This window comes from Coloeus monedula, assembly GCF_965178545.1.
Source record: "Coloeus monedula genome assembly, chromosome: 30".
In the NCBI taxonomy this organism is placed as follows: domain Eukaryota; kingdom Metazoa; phylum Chordata; class Aves; order Passeriformes; family Corvidae; genus Coloeus; species Coloeus monedula.
The window spans coordinates 2,312,911-2,326,828 of NC_138810.1; the positions used below are offsets into that span (position 1 = coordinate 2,312,911).

General features: G+C 64.1%; 1 protein-coding gene across 3 annotated transcripts; it reads left to right on the forward strand.

The window, feature by feature from the left end:
* Positions 1-1,176: 1,176 nt before the first annotated feature.
* PAN2 (poly(A) specific ribonuclease subunit PAN2) lies at positions 1,177-13,361 on the forward strand. Of its 3 annotated transcripts, none has more exons than XM_082298971.1 (26): positions 1,177-1,299; positions 1,957-2,233; positions 3,057-3,226; positions 3,310-3,430; positions 3,517-3,594; positions 3,677-3,944; positions 4,724-5,066; positions 5,533-5,629; positions 6,120-6,239; positions 6,332-6,451; positions 6,549-6,677; positions 7,095-7,294; positions 7,659-7,801; positions 8,062-8,168; positions 8,473-8,571; positions 8,986-9,062; positions 9,565-9,706; positions 9,889-10,026; positions 10,624-10,683; positions 10,762-10,852; positions 10,932-11,089; positions 11,186-11,329; positions 12,205-12,384; positions 12,500-12,593; positions 12,698-12,895; positions 13,140-13,361. In XM_082298971.1, exons 2-26 carry the CDS (start codon positions 1,970-1,972, stop codon positions 13,172-13,174), a joined length of 3,576 nt encoding a protein of 1,191 aa, XP_082155097.1. In that variant the 5' UTR covers positions 1,177-1,299; positions 1,957-1,969; the 3' UTR covers positions 13,175-13,361. The 3 variants fall into 3 exon arrangements, with proteins under 3 accessions (XP_082155097.1, XP_082155098.1, XP_082155099.1); XM_082298972.1 differs by having other exon boundaries at positions 7,662-7,801; XM_082298973.1 differs by lacking the exon at positions 13,140-13,361 and having other exon boundaries at positions 12,500-12,582; positions 12,698-12,816.
* The last annotated feature ends 557 nt before the right edge of the window (positions 13,362-13,918 follow it).

Genomic DNA, 13,918 nt, shown 5'->3' on the forward strand with positions numbered 1-13,918 from the left:
GGGATCTCGTCGGGCACTGGGGGAGCCCGGGGCGGGGAGCTGGAGGACCCCGTGGGGCACCGTGGGGCACTGAGGGACACTGAGGGACCCTGAGGGACCCCGTGGGGCACTGAGGGGCACTGAGGGGCAGTGTGGGGCACTGAGGGACCCCGAGGGACCCCATGGAACAGTGTGGGGCATCGTGGGGCACTGAGGGACGCCGTGGGGCACTGAGGGACCCCAAGGGACAATGTGGGGCACCGTGGAGCACTGAGGGACCCTGAGGGACCCCGTGGGATCCCGTGGGGCACTGAGGGATCCTGTGGGGCACGGTGGGGCACTGAGGGACCCCGAGGGACCCCGTGGGGCACTGAGGGACCCTGTGGGACGGTGTGGGGCACCATGGGGCACTGAGGGACGCCGTGGGGCACTGGTGGACATTGTGGGGTGCCAGGGGAGTGCAAGGGACACTGTGGGACATTTGGGATGCGGTGGAACCCAGTGGGGCGCCGTGGGACATCGTGGGACCCTGTGGGACACCAGTGGACACCGTGGGGTACCAGGAGGCTGAGTGGGACGCTGTGGGGCATTTGGGGACACTTTGGGACCCCGTGGGACACTGCGGGACACTGAGGGACCCTGAGGAGAGCAAGGGACACTGAGGGGCATCTGGGGACACTTTGGGACCCCGTGGGGTGCCAGGGGAGGCACCGGGGGGGACACTGCGGGACCGGGGCACCGGGCGACCCCAGGGGACATTGCGGGACCCCACTGCACGCTGTGGAACGCCAAGGGACTGCGTGGGACATTTGGGGACACTTCGGGATCCCGAGGGGGGCCAGAGGACGCTGAACGACACCCGCGGGCACTGTGGGATGCCGCGGGCTGCTCTGTGACACCCGTGGGACACCGTGAGATCTCGTAGGGTGTCCGGGGACGCTGCGTGACAGCCGTGGGAGCCCACAGGCCGCAGACACCGCACGGCCCGGCAGCACCCGAGGGTCTCAGAGGTGCCCGGGGGTCCCGGGGCTTCCCCCGGGGCTCCCCCGCCGCGAACCAGCCGAGTTCAGCCTTTTTGGCCCGTGCGCCGCCCCGTTCCGCCGCGCCGCTTAGTCCCGCCCCCCTCGGGCTCTGATTGGTCGGCGGCCGGCGCTCGGCGCTGCCATTGGTCGGCGGCCCGGGGCGGGCCCGGTTTACCGGGCAGGGGGCTCGGTTGCCGTAGCGACGGCGGGAGCGGCCTCGGCCCCGGCCCGGCCGCGGCGACGCAGTGGGACGAGCCCGGGAGCGCGGCCCCGGCGCGGCTCTGCCCGCGGCGGCTCGGTAACGGCGCGCGCGGCGGGTTGTGGGTGGCGGCTCGGGCTCGGTGACAGCGGCCGCTCGGGCCGGGCCTCCCGTGTCCCGCCCGGAAACGCCCGGGACTGCGGCCGCCGATACCGCCGATCCCGCCGGCGCGTTCGGTGTCAGCCCGCGGAGATAAAGGCGGCGGGTGCGGAGCTGGCCCGGAGCCCCGGGGGTGGGGCGGGGCGGGGCCCGGGCGGGGCCCCGAGCTCCCCAGGCGGCCCGGTTTGGCTCCTCGGGAGGCTGCCCGGTGCCATGGGATCACTGCCCGGTTCCCCGGAGTCTGCCCGGTGCTCTGGGACCATTGCCCGGTGCCTTGGGCCACTGCCCGCTTCCTCCGGAGCTTGCTCAGTGCTCTGAGACCACTGCCCGCTACCCCCGGGAGGCTGCCTGGCACCCTTGCGCTGCTTCCCAGTTCCCCCAGACGCTGCCCGGTGCCCCGGGACCACCTCAGGCCCCTTCCCCCGGCCGTGCCGGGGCTCTGAGCACCCCCCAGGGAAGGGACTTTACGTCCCCAAGCCTTGCACTTCACCCCCCACCCCGGAGATTCCAGCTGCCATTCCCATCCCCGCAAGTCACCGATTCCAAGAAGTCCGGGTGTTCCCAGGTGGCCGCCTCAGTTCCTTTTCCACCCCAAAGGCCGGGATTCACCATGAATTTCGAAGGGCTCAACCCCTCCCTGGCCGAGTACGCGCCTCCCCTGCTGGACCCCGTCCTGGATGCGCACCTGACCCCCAGCCTGGTGGAGCTGGATCCCGAGGGAGTGTCCCTGGAGGGGATGGCGGTGCCGGAGTCGGTGCACCTGATGGAGGGCATGTACAGCGAGCTGCACACGGCCGTCTCCGAGGTCGGCGTGCCCGTCTCCGTGTCCCACTTCGACCTGCACGAGGAGATGCTGTGGGTTGGGAACCACGGGGTACGTGTGGGATGCCTGCAGGAGCGGGATGCGATGGGATATCACGGAATGGGCTGGGGGTGGGAGGGAGAGTGAAGCTCGGCTGGTTGCACCCGCCTCCCGCTTGCTCCATCCAAGCTGGCCTTGGGTGTCCTCTGGGGAGTCCTTCCAGGGCCTCACCACCCTCACAGCGAGGAATTTCTTCCCAAGAATTTCTTCCCAAGATCCCGCCTAAGCCTGCTCTAAAGCCATTCCCCCTTGTGCCATCGCTCCTTGCCCATGTCCCAGGTCCCTCTCCAGCTCTCCTGGAGCCCCTTTAGCCACTGGAAGGAACTCCCAAGGTCTCCCTGGAGCCTTCCCTTCTCCAGGCCGACACACGCTCGTCCCATCCCACCCCCTGCTCCCACTGTCCCAGGCTGCTCCAAGCCCTGTGCAAGGTGGCCTTGGACACTTGCAGGGATGGGGCAGCCACAGCTTCTCTGGGAAATCCATTCCAACGCCTCACTGCCCTCCCAGGGAGGAATTTCATCCCAATATCCCACCTAAGTCCCCTCTTTTGATTTAAAACCTTTCCCTCTTTATCTGTCCACGTAAACTCTCAGAGCACAGACCCCTCACTGCTTCCCCTATCACCGCTGTGGGGTTGTGTTGGGATTTTTTACTGGTGCCTGCATCCAGGGAAAGGTCTGAGGTGCCTTCCCTGGTTTGGGGGCACCCGGGAGGGCCGGGAATGTCCCCCCATAACCTGGAAAAGCCGGGAGCTGGCAGAGGACAAAGCCACGCTGGGCCGTGTCACACCCACTGGGACACGGGGTTGTGACATCCCTGTCCCCTGTGCTTTTAGGGCCACGCCACCTCCTTCTTCGGGCCGACGCTGGAGCGCTACTCCTCCTTCCAGGTGAACAGCAGCGACGACATCCGCCAGATCCAGAGCCTGGAGAACGGCGTCCTGTTCCTCACCAAAACCAACCTCAAGTACATGTCCCGCGGCGGCCTCATAATTTTCGACTACCTGTGAGTGGTTCTGGCCCCTCCATCCCCTCCCTGCTCCCTCCCCGAGCCGGGCAGGAGCCTGAGGGTGTCCCGCCTGTCCCCAGCATGGATGAATCCGAGGACATGCACAGCCTGCTGCTGACGGACAACAACACCCTGCTCGTGGCCGGGCTGCAGAACCACGTCCTCGAGATCGACCTCAACACCGTCCAGGAGACGCAGAAGGTGCGGCCGGGCCGGGGGCTGCTCCCTGCAGCTTTGCTCTGGGATCCGTCCCTGCTCATCCCCGCTCTTCCCCGCCTCCTTCCCAGTACACCGTGGAGGTGCCCGGCATCACCATCATGAGGCAATCCAACCGCTTCTTCTTCTGCGGGCACACCTCGGGCAAGGTAACGCCCGTGCCGGGAGGGAGATGCTGGAATTGGGGGCTTTTCCCAGAGCTCCTGGGCACTCCAGGACATCCCATCACAGGTGTCCCTGCGTGACCTGCGCACCTTCGTGGTGGAGCACGAGTTCGACGCCTACTCCGGGAGTTTGTCCGACTTCGACGTGCACGGGAACCTGCTGGTGACCTGCGGCTTCTCCAGCCGCATGAACGGCCTGGCCTGCGACCGCTTCCTCAAGGTCTACGACCTGCGCATGATGCGGGCGACCACCCCCCTGCAGGTCCACATCGACCCCTTCTTCCTCCGCTTCATCCCCACCTACACCTCCCGCCTGGCCATCATCTCGCAGACAGGTGCGGGCAGCTCTGGCTCCGTCACGGTGTGGGGACGGTCCCTTGGTGTCCCCAAGTTCAGGGTTGAATCCTGGGGGATTCAGGCTGGAGCAGTGGAGACCTCACAAGTTCCTCACAGTGACAGGACATGGCTGGAGCTGTGCCAGAAGGGGTTTAGGCTGGATTTTGGGAAAAGGTTCCTCACCCAGAGGGTGGTTGGGCATTGAACAGGCTCTCCAAGGACTGGGCACGGCCCTGAGGCTGCCAGAGCTCCAGAAGGGTTTGGACAGCGCTGTCAGGGACTGGGTGGGATTTTGGAGTGTCTGTGCAAGGACAGGAGTTGGACTTTGATCCTTGTGGGTCCCTTCCAGCTCAGGATATTCCCTGATTCCAGGGACCAGGGAGCGCTCAGACAATGCTCGCTAGTCCTCAGTGCTCTCAGGTGTTGGGATTTGGGGATTTGAGGAACTTTCGGGGTTGTCCTGTGCAGGGCCAGGAGTTGGACTTGATGATCCTTGTGAGTCCCTTCCCACTCAGGATATTCCATGATTCTGGAGGTCAGGGAGTGTTTGGACAACGCTCTCAGCTGTTGGGATTTGGGGAATGGGGAGGTTTTGGGGTTGTCTCATGCAAGGACAGCAGTTGGACTTCGATCCTTGTGGGTCCCTTCCCACTCACGATATCCCATGGTGGTTGTCCGAGCCCAGCCGCTTCCAGTGGCGTGAGGCCCACATGTCACCACATCCTGATTCCCACACATACCCCCAGTGCCACGTTATCCCACTTTTCCCTCCTTCCAGGCCAGTGCCAGTTCTGTGAGCCCACCGGGCTGGCCAACCCCGCCGACATCTTCCACGTGAACACCGTGGGGCCGCTCATTATGACCTTCGACGTGTCGGCCAGCAAGCAGGCCCTGGCCTTCGGCGACTCCGAGGGCTGCGTCCACCTCTGGGCCGACTCCCCGGAGGTGACCTTCAACGCTTATTCCCGGGAGACCGACTTCGCCCTGCCCTGCATGGTGGACACGCTGCCACACCTGGACTGGAACCAGGACCTGGTGCCTCTCTCGCTCATCCCGGTGCCGCTGACCAGCGACGCGCTGCTCTCCGACTGGCCCGCTGCCAACTCCGCCCCGGCGCCGCGGTAATTCCTGGCCTCTCCCGGTAAAATAACATGGGAAAAGCACAGGAAAGCTGCCTCTGGTAGAGCCTGCTCCTTCCTGCTTGCCTGCCCTGGGAGGTGCCAGATGAGTTGCCTGCAGTGACTGGGCAGGTGTGAGGATGGTGGGGCATGGTCCCACCTCCCTCTTGCTGGTGGGGAGATCCCAGTGGGATCCTGGCTCTGCTCTGCCTGTGTGGAATCTCCTTTTCCCTCTTCCTGCCCCTCAACACCCCCGTGCTCAGCGCTGCTGCCCTGGCACGTCCCTTGTTGGGATAGAAAACCGAACTTGTCCCTCCTAAACTTGTCTCAACCCAAGACAAAATTGAACCTGGGGAAGGGCTGAGGAGGGGGGGAACCCTCAGGACCACCCTCAGGGTGGGTCCCTGAGCACACCCGGTGGGTCCTTGGGTGGGTGAGAGATGCTGCTCTGACTCGGGGGTGTTTCCAGGCGAGCCCCCCCGGTCGATCCCGAGATTCTGCGCACCATGAAGAAAGTGGGGTTCATTGGCTACGCCCCAAACCCCAGGACCAAGCTCCGTAACCAGGTACCCGCTCCTGGGAGGGGATTTTGGGAGGGTGGAGCTCTGCAGCCCAGGAAGGGGCAGAGCTCTTTGTGTGCTGAGCGATCCCCGAGGTTTTCAGGGACTGGGACAAGAGGTGGAATTCCCACAGGATGTTGCAGGTGTAGTTTGGAGGTGGCAGCTTCTCTTGAGCAGGGAAAAGGACGGAGTTTTCCCACTTCCATCCCTCCGTGGCTCTGGGCAGGGAAGGTCTGAGCTGTCCGGCTGGGAAGTTCATGGCACGTCCCTCACCCTTGGGAAAACACTGCCCTGTGGTTTCCCACAGTGACAAATCCCTGTGAGCAGGAAGGTGTGGAGGCCTCGTGCAGCTCCAGGGAGGGCCCCTCTCCCTTCTGGTGGATCCCTTTGCTCATTCAAGGAGGCAGGAAAGCCCGGGAGTCACTCGTTTCACTACGTGTGGCTTCTCCCCGCCTCAGGGTTCAGCTGCTCATCCCTCCTCTCTCCCTGCTCACAGATTCCTTATCGGTTAAAGGAGATGGACAATGAGTTTGACAACTTCAGCCAAGTCCCCGAGTCCCCGATCGGGCGTGAAGAGGAGCCACACCTCTACAGGGTGGCCAAGAAGTACAGGAAGGTGGTGGCCTCGGGGGGCTGCTCTGCGTGGGGAGCACCGGGGGTCCCGTGGCGTGGGGAGATGTTTGTTTAACCTGTCACGTCTCTGCTCAGGTCACCATCAAATACTCCAAGCTGGGGCTGGAGGATTTTGACTTCAAGCATTACAACAAGACGCTGTTCGCGGGGCTGGAGCCCCACATTCCCAACGCCTACTGCAACTGCATGATCCAGGTGGGAGCTGCCCCGCTCCCACCCCCCCAGACCCTCGTGGCCCCCCCAGAACCCCCCTGACTGCTGCCAGGTGCTGTATTTCCTGGGTCTCTGCCAGGTGCTGTATTTCCTGGAGCCAGTCCGCTGCCTGGTCCAGAACCACCTGTGCCAGAAGGAATTCTGCCTGGGCTGCGAGCTGGGCTTGCTCTTCCACATGCTGGACCTGTCCCGAGGAGACCCCTGCCAGGTCTGTGCTGGCCTGGGCTGCCCACACCTCCTGGGTGATTCTCTGGGTCATTTCTCAGCTAATTACGTTCATTTGATACCCTGCCTGTCTGAGGCTGCACCACGTCCCCTTGGTCACCCACCTCGTGCCCCCTTTCGGAGCCCCCCAGCCTCGTGCCCCTTTTCTGCCTGACAAAAGCCCCCAAACCACGTTGGCTGAGCACCTCTCCCAGGGTGCTGCTGCAGGCAGCTCCAGCTTCCCACAGAAATTTTAGGAACGAGCTGAGGAGTCCTGGCCTGGGCGACATCTCCCTCCACGATTCCCCTGGGTGCAGGGGAGGGTCACGGGGATGGCAGCAGAGGAACGGGAGTGGTGCTGGGCACTCAGCGTGGAAACTCCAGTCACTTGACCTCGGTGTTGCTCTTGCCCCGTCTCCAGGGAAGCAACTTCTTGCGGGCTTTCCGCACGATCCCGGAGGCTTCGGCGCTGGGGCTGATCCTGGCGGACTCGGACGAAGCCACGGGGAAGGTGAACCTGGGGAGGCTCATTCAGAGCTGGAACCGTTTCATCCTCACTCAGCTGCACCAGGAAACGCAGGAGCAGGAGGGACCCCAGGCCTACCGGGGGGCTGGCAGCAGGTGAGGCCCTGGTGTGGGGACAGGACTGGGAATGACCCAGCTGGGGAGAGGGGCTGCTTCCCAGAGACCCCACCCATCCCTCGGGAAGCTTCCTTGCCCCTCATGCCCTGAGGGATCCATGGGAACACCCGGAGCTGCAGCTTCCCCCGTGTTTGAACCCTGTGCTGAGCCTCCACCCCCTTAAAACCTTGTTTGGAGGGTTGAGGCTTTACAGAGGACACCAGCTGAGCTTCCAGAGGGGCTCTGGGGACTGCTCAGATGGCTGCTTCCCCGAAATCTGCTGGAATCTGGGAGCAGGCCCGAGCTGTGGGTCCCCAGCTTAGGGATCTGTGGGATTCTGCTGATCCCAGTGCTGCTTTTGCAGCAGCTTTGGCTCCTCGGGGGACTCTGTCATCGGGCAGCTGTTCAGCTGTGAGATGGAGAACTGCAGCATGTGCCGCTGCGGGAAGGAGACCGTCCGTGTGTCCTCCACGCTGCTCTTCACCCTCTCCTACCCCGACAGCACCGGTAAGGGCAGGGCCCAGCACCCTCAGCCAGGTGGGGTTTGTTATCCATGATTTTCCCAGCTGGAACACACCTGCAGCCAGGAGCTGCCTCAGCTCCAGGGGTGGGTTTCCAACCAGCCGAGCTTTTGGCTACGGAAAGACACATTTGGGGCTTGACCTTCTGGCTGGTGGTTGCGAGGAAAACCCCAGAGGTTTGGCTGAGCTCAGCTGGTCAAGGTTTGTGTGTCGGGGAGGTGACGTTATTCTCCTTTCTCCCTGCAGAAAAACCAGCCAAGGATTACGAGTTTGCCCAAATTTTGAAGCGCAGCATCTGCTTGGAGCAGAACACGCAAGCCTGGTGTGAGAACTGTGAGAAATACCAGCCCACGGTGAGCCTGGGAGGGGGGGACAGGCACGAGGGGCTGCAGGAGAGGGGCGTGAGGGGGGCAGTTTCTCCATTAGTCACCGGGGAACCTCCTGAGTGGATGCCAGAGATTCGGTTCCTGGCCCGGCTGGCAGCCCTGGGGTATTTCCTGGGTTCTGTGAATTCCTCTCACAGGGGCAAGGATTCAGCAGGAAGAAACCTCCCCTGGGAGCTGTTGTGCTGAAGTGCCGCTGGGGAGGGGAGGATGTCCCAAATCCCGCTCGGAGCCTCCCCAGGGCTCCCATTTCCACATCCCCCTCTCCCCGCAGGTGCAGACCCGGAACATCCGCTGCCTGCCAGACGTGCTGGTCATTAACTGTGAGGTGAACAGCTCCAAGGAGGCAGATTTCTGGAAGACACAGGCTGAGGTGGGGGAGACACTCCGGGGCCGGTTCTCCCGGCACGCGGGGGTTGCGGTGCCCGGCCCCGCCAAGGTTTTCACTCTGCTCTCGCTGTCTCTGGCCTCTCTCCCTCCACCTGAGCCGTGCTGGCAGAGGACCCGGTGCCATCCGCTCGTGCCCGTGGCATGGGCCATGCCTTTGGAGTCGGAAAAGACGAGATCTCGTGGTGTGGCAGAGCTGAAGGGACCGCAGGAGTCACTCTGTCTCTCCCCCAGCCCCCCGGGACCACGGCAGTGCGGGACCTTGGGTTTCCCTTGCTTTTTCCCCGTCACCAACTTTAATATCCCTGTGTTTTCCCTGCTCCTGGCCTGGCTGTCACCCACGTGTCCCCAGAGCTGGCCTGTCACCGTGTGCTGACGCTTGCCTGTGTTTCGTTGCCAGTATTCCTTTCAGAAAGCCATGATGAAGAGAGGAGGCTTTGACATCACCAAGGGAAAGGAGATCTCTCTTGGAGAGTGGTAGGTGACCCTTCAGGAGGAATTTCTTCATGGAAAGGGTTTGGACCTGCCCAGGGAGGTGGTGGAGTCAGCATCCCTGGAGGTGTCCAAGGAATGACTGGACGTGGCACTCTGGGCTGGGTGACAAGGTGGGGATTGGCCAGAGCTTGGCCTTGGTGTTCTTGAAAAGCTTTTCCAACCTCAAGGATTCTGGGATTCTGTTCCTGGGGTGCTGGCTCTGAGTAGTGACACCTCCTGGGTGATTCTCTGGGTCATTTCTCAGCTAATTACGTTCATTTGATACCCTGCCTGTCTGAGGCTGCACCACGTCCCCTTGGTCACCCACCTCGTGCCCCTTTTCTGCCTGACAAAAGCCCTCAAACCACGTTGGCTGAGCACCTCTCCCAGGGTGCTGCTGCAGGCAGCTCCAGCTTCCCACAGAAATTTTAGGAACGAGCTGAGGAGTCCTGGCCTGGGTGACATTTCCCTCCAACTCAGCCTTCCACGTTTCCCCTGGGTGCAGGAAGGATCTGGGGAACCCTGACACGGGGCATTTGTATCCTTCTGTGGAGGAACTGAAGAACATTTGGATCCCTCACGCCATCAAGATGAGGTTGACCAAGAGCAAAGAGCTCGACGTGAGCAACTGGAGCGAGACCGATGAGGTAAAGGGACAGAATCACCGTGGGTGAAGTGAGAGGAGCACGTGGGGCTGTGGGAGCAGAGCTGCCTCAGAACCACTTTCTGCTGAGAGGTGACGAGGATGTCTTGGAGATCACTCAGGGGGGGCATGGAAATGTCGGGGCTGGTGGTTTGGGGGTTCAGATATTCCCGGTTCCTCCCACAGCTGAGCCCGACGGACGACCCCGAGTCCGTGTACATCTACGACCTGATGGCCACCGTTGTCCACATCCTGGATTCCCGCACCGGGGGCAGCCTGGTGGGGCACATCAAGGTGGGAGAGACCTACCACCAGCGGAAGGAGGTGAGACCCTGCAGGATCCCCACCAGCTCCCAGGAGCCTTCCCGAGGGGGGGATCCATCATTGCCGGGTCTCTCGGTGGAGTCTTGAGTGGCTGAATGTGCCAGGCAGCCCCGAACAGCCGAGAGCTGCTGGGGCCCCTCACGGGAAGGAAAGGGCTGAAGAAACCCTCTTCCCACACCCACTCAGGCTGGTTCCTCCTGGCCACGGGCACAGTGCCAGCTTGTCCTTGTACTTCCAGGTAAGGGCAGGGACGTCATTTCCCTTCCTGAGGAAAGGGCTGGTCTGGGCAGTCCTGTTGTCTGCTGGAGATGCCCAAGCCAGGAATTCCCAGAGTGTGTCAAGGCTCCATCCCTGGCTCTTATCTCTTGCATCTCCCTGGAGTTTTGGTCGGGAGCTGGGCAGAGCCCGGAGCCCGTCCAGCCCAATCCTTTCACGTCCTCTGTCACCACCCAGGGCAGCAGGGATTTCCCCACGGTGTCCCAGGAAGGGCGGGGGTTCCCACATGGCATCGTCACACCCTCCTTTCGCTGGTAACCGGGCAGAGGAGTCACTGCTCTGGCCTGGGGGGGGCCCCTAAGGCTGTGCCTTTTCCCCCAGGGGGTCACACACCAGCAGTGGTACCTCTTCAACGACTTCCTCATCGAGCCCGTGGACAAGGTGAGCGCCGAGGCGACACCGTGGCCACCCCGTGGAGCCACCCAGGTTTGCCCCTGACCGTCCCCCCCTCCCCTGCAGTGCGAGGCCGTGCAGTTCGACATGAGCTGGAAGGTGCCAGCCATCCTCTACTATGCCCGGAGGAACCTCAACGCCAAGTACAACCTTGTCAGTGAGTGCCTGGCGTGGAAGTGGCGGCGGGGCCGGCGCCGCCAGGGCACCGCTGAGCTCCTTCCCCTTTCCCTGCACAGTCAAGAACCCCATCGAGGCCAGCGTCCTGCTAGCCGAGGCCTCGCTGGCCCGGAAGCAGCGCAAGTGCCACGCCACCTTCATCCCCCTCATGCTGAGCGAGATGCCCCAGGCGGGAGACCTGGTGGGGCTGGACGCAGAGTTCGTCACACTGAACGAGGTGAGGGGGGCCCTGGGGCAGGGGACGGGGGGGACAGGGCGTGGGGACAGCCCCTCTGGGGTTGTTGGTCACCACGTGTCCCGTCCCTGGTGGCAGGAAGAGGCCGAGCTGCGCAGTGATGGCACCAAGTCCACCATCAAGCCCAGCCAGATGTCGGTGGCCCGGATCACCTGCGTGCGTGGGCAGGGCCCCAACGAGGGCGTGCCCTTCATCGATGACTACATCTCCACCCAGGAGCAGGTATGGGGGTGCCCACTTGGCCTCACGCAGCTCCCCAGGCCCCCAGGGAGGACGTGGACCTGCTCTGCTGGTGATGGTCGCCTCACCTGGGCACCTGTGTTCTCCATGGTGACCTCACCTGAACACCTGGGTGTTCCCCATGGACAGCTGGGTGCACCCTATGGACACCTGGTGACCTTACCTGGACTCCCGTGTTCTCCTTGGTGACCTCACCTGGACACCTGGGTGCTCCCCAGGGACAGCTGGGTGCACTCTGTGGACACCTGGGTGCTCCCGAGGGACTCCTGTGTCCCCTTTGGTGACCTCACCTGGACACCTGTGTTCTCCTTGGTGACCTCACCTGGACACCTGGGTGCTCCCCAGGGACTCCTGTGTCCTCTGTGGTGACCTCCCCTGGACTCCCATGACCTCACCTGGACACCTGGGTGCTCCCCATGGACAGCTGGGTGCACCCTATGGACACCTGGTGACCTTACCCGGACTCCCATGTTCTCCATGGTGACCTTTCCTGAACACCTGGGTGCTCCCCAGGGACTCCTGTGTCCCCTTTGGTGACCTCCCCTGGACTCCTGTGTCCCCTTTGGTGACCTCACCTGGACTCCTGTGTTCTCCTTGGTGACCTCACCTGGACACCCGGGTGCTCCCCAGGGACTCCTATGTCCCCTTTGGTGACCTCCCCTGGACTCCTGTGTCCCCTTTGGTGACCTCCCCTGGACTCCCATGTCCTCACCTGGACACCTGGGTGCTCCATGCTCACCTGGGGCTGTTGTCCTGCAACACCAGCCCCCTCCCCGGGGTGCTGGCAGGGGAACTGGGGATGGGGCAGAGCCCCTGTGCCCCTCCCCAGCCCCCTCCAGGTGCCCTGGTCTCCACAGGTGGTGGATTACCTGACCCAGTACTCCGGGATCAAGCCGGGAGACCTGGATGCCAAGATCTCCTCCAAGCACCTGACCACCCTCAAATCCACGTACCTGAAGCTGCGTTTCCTCATCGACGTGGGCGTCAAGTTCGTGGGCCACGGGCTGCAGAAGGACTTCCGTGTCATCAACCTGATGGTGACAGCCCGAGCCCCCTCCCTGCCTGCACGGGGGTCCCGGCTGGGGCTGGGAGGGCTCAGGTCGGGTTTGCAGCCCCCCACCCCCGGCAGCAGGACCCTCTCCCCTTCCCCAGGTGCCCAAGGACCAGGTGATCGACACCGTGTACCTGTTCCACATCCCGAGGAAGAGGATGATCTCCTTGCGCTTCCTCGCCTGGTACTTCCTGGGTCAGTGGCCGAACTCTTGGATCCGGGAAGGGGCGGGAGCCAGGGCGGAGTCCCCCCCCCATCCCCCCGGGGGTCCCCCCGCTGAGCGAGGGCTGTCCCCGCAGACCTGAAGATCCAGGGGGAGACCCACGACAGCATCGAGGATGCTCGGACGGCGCTGCAGCTCTACCGCAAGTACCTGGAGCTGAGCCCGCAGGGCTCGGAGCCCGAGGAGTTCCGGAAGGTGCTCAAGGGGCTCTACGAGAAGGGCCGCAAGCTGGACTGGAAGGTGCCCGAGCCCGACAGCCAGAGCAGCCCCAAGCGTAAGATGCCACCGCCACCCCCTCCCCGTGTCCCCTCTCTCCCCTCCCCGTGTCCCCTCTCCCCTCCCCGTGTCCCCTCTCTCCCTTCCTGTGTCCCCTCTCCCTGTCCCCTCCCCGTGTCCCCTCTCTCCCCCGCTGTGTCCCCTCTCCCTGTCCCCTCTCTCCCTCCCCGTGTCTCCTCTCTCCCTTCCTGTGTCCCCTCTCCCCTCCCCGTGTCCCCTCTCACCCCGCTGTGTCCCCGCAGACGGGGCCGTGTTCCCCCCTGTGCTGGCCCTGTGACCGGAGCCGCCGCGAGGAGCAGCCCCGGCAGAGGTGGACACGCGTGGAACTGGAACCAGCAGCGGGGCCGGGGCTGTCCCCGACCCGCTCGACCCCCGTCCCGGGGCTCCCTTTCCCTGCCGGTACCGGGAAGCGCTGCCCTCCCCACCCCGCTCGCCCGCCGGCCCGGGCGCCTTCATAAAACAGCCTCGGACCCCCGTGCGGCCGTGTCCTCCTTGGCTCCGGGGGGCGGGACCGGGACCGGGGCCGGGACCGGGGACACGGCACGGAGGAGCCGGACCGGGACCGGGGCACGGCAGGACGGAGCCGGGCTCAGACCAGCACTGGGACCGGGTACAAGGCGGTGCCGGGACTGGGGCCGGGGACACGGCAGGACGGAGCCGGACCGGGACCGGGGCACGGCAGGAAGGTCCCGGATCGGCCGCGCAGCAGGAAGGAGCGGGGCTGACACGGGGCACACGGCAGGAATGACCGGGACCGGGGCTGGGAGCAGGGACACGGTGCAGAGGAGCCGGGCTGGCACCGGGGACACGGCAGCATTGACCGGGCCCGGGCTCGGAACGGGACCAGCACCGGGGCACGGCAGGACGGACCAAGGTCCGGGTCGGTGCTCAGACCGGAGGCACGGCGGGACGGACCAGGACCTGGGCTCAGACCGGGGCACGGCGGGACAGAGCCGAACCCGGTCTCGGTCCGGGGCTCAGACCGGGGCTCAGACCGGGGCACGGCGGGACAGAGCCGAAC

Coding starts and splice junctions, on each gene's coding strand:
- PAN2 (XM_082298971.1), top strand. CDS start 1,970: ATGAATTTCGAAGGGCTCAACCCCTCCCTGGCCGAGTACGCGCCTCCC. Junction 9,063..9,564: donor GAGATCTCTCTTGGAGAGTG/GTAGGTGACCCT, acceptor CCCTGGGTGCAG/GAAGGATCTGGGGAACCCTG. Junction 10,027..10,623: donor CCTACCACCAGCGGAAGGAG/GTGAGACCCTGC, acceptor CTTTTCCCCCAG/GGGGTCACACACCAGCAGTG.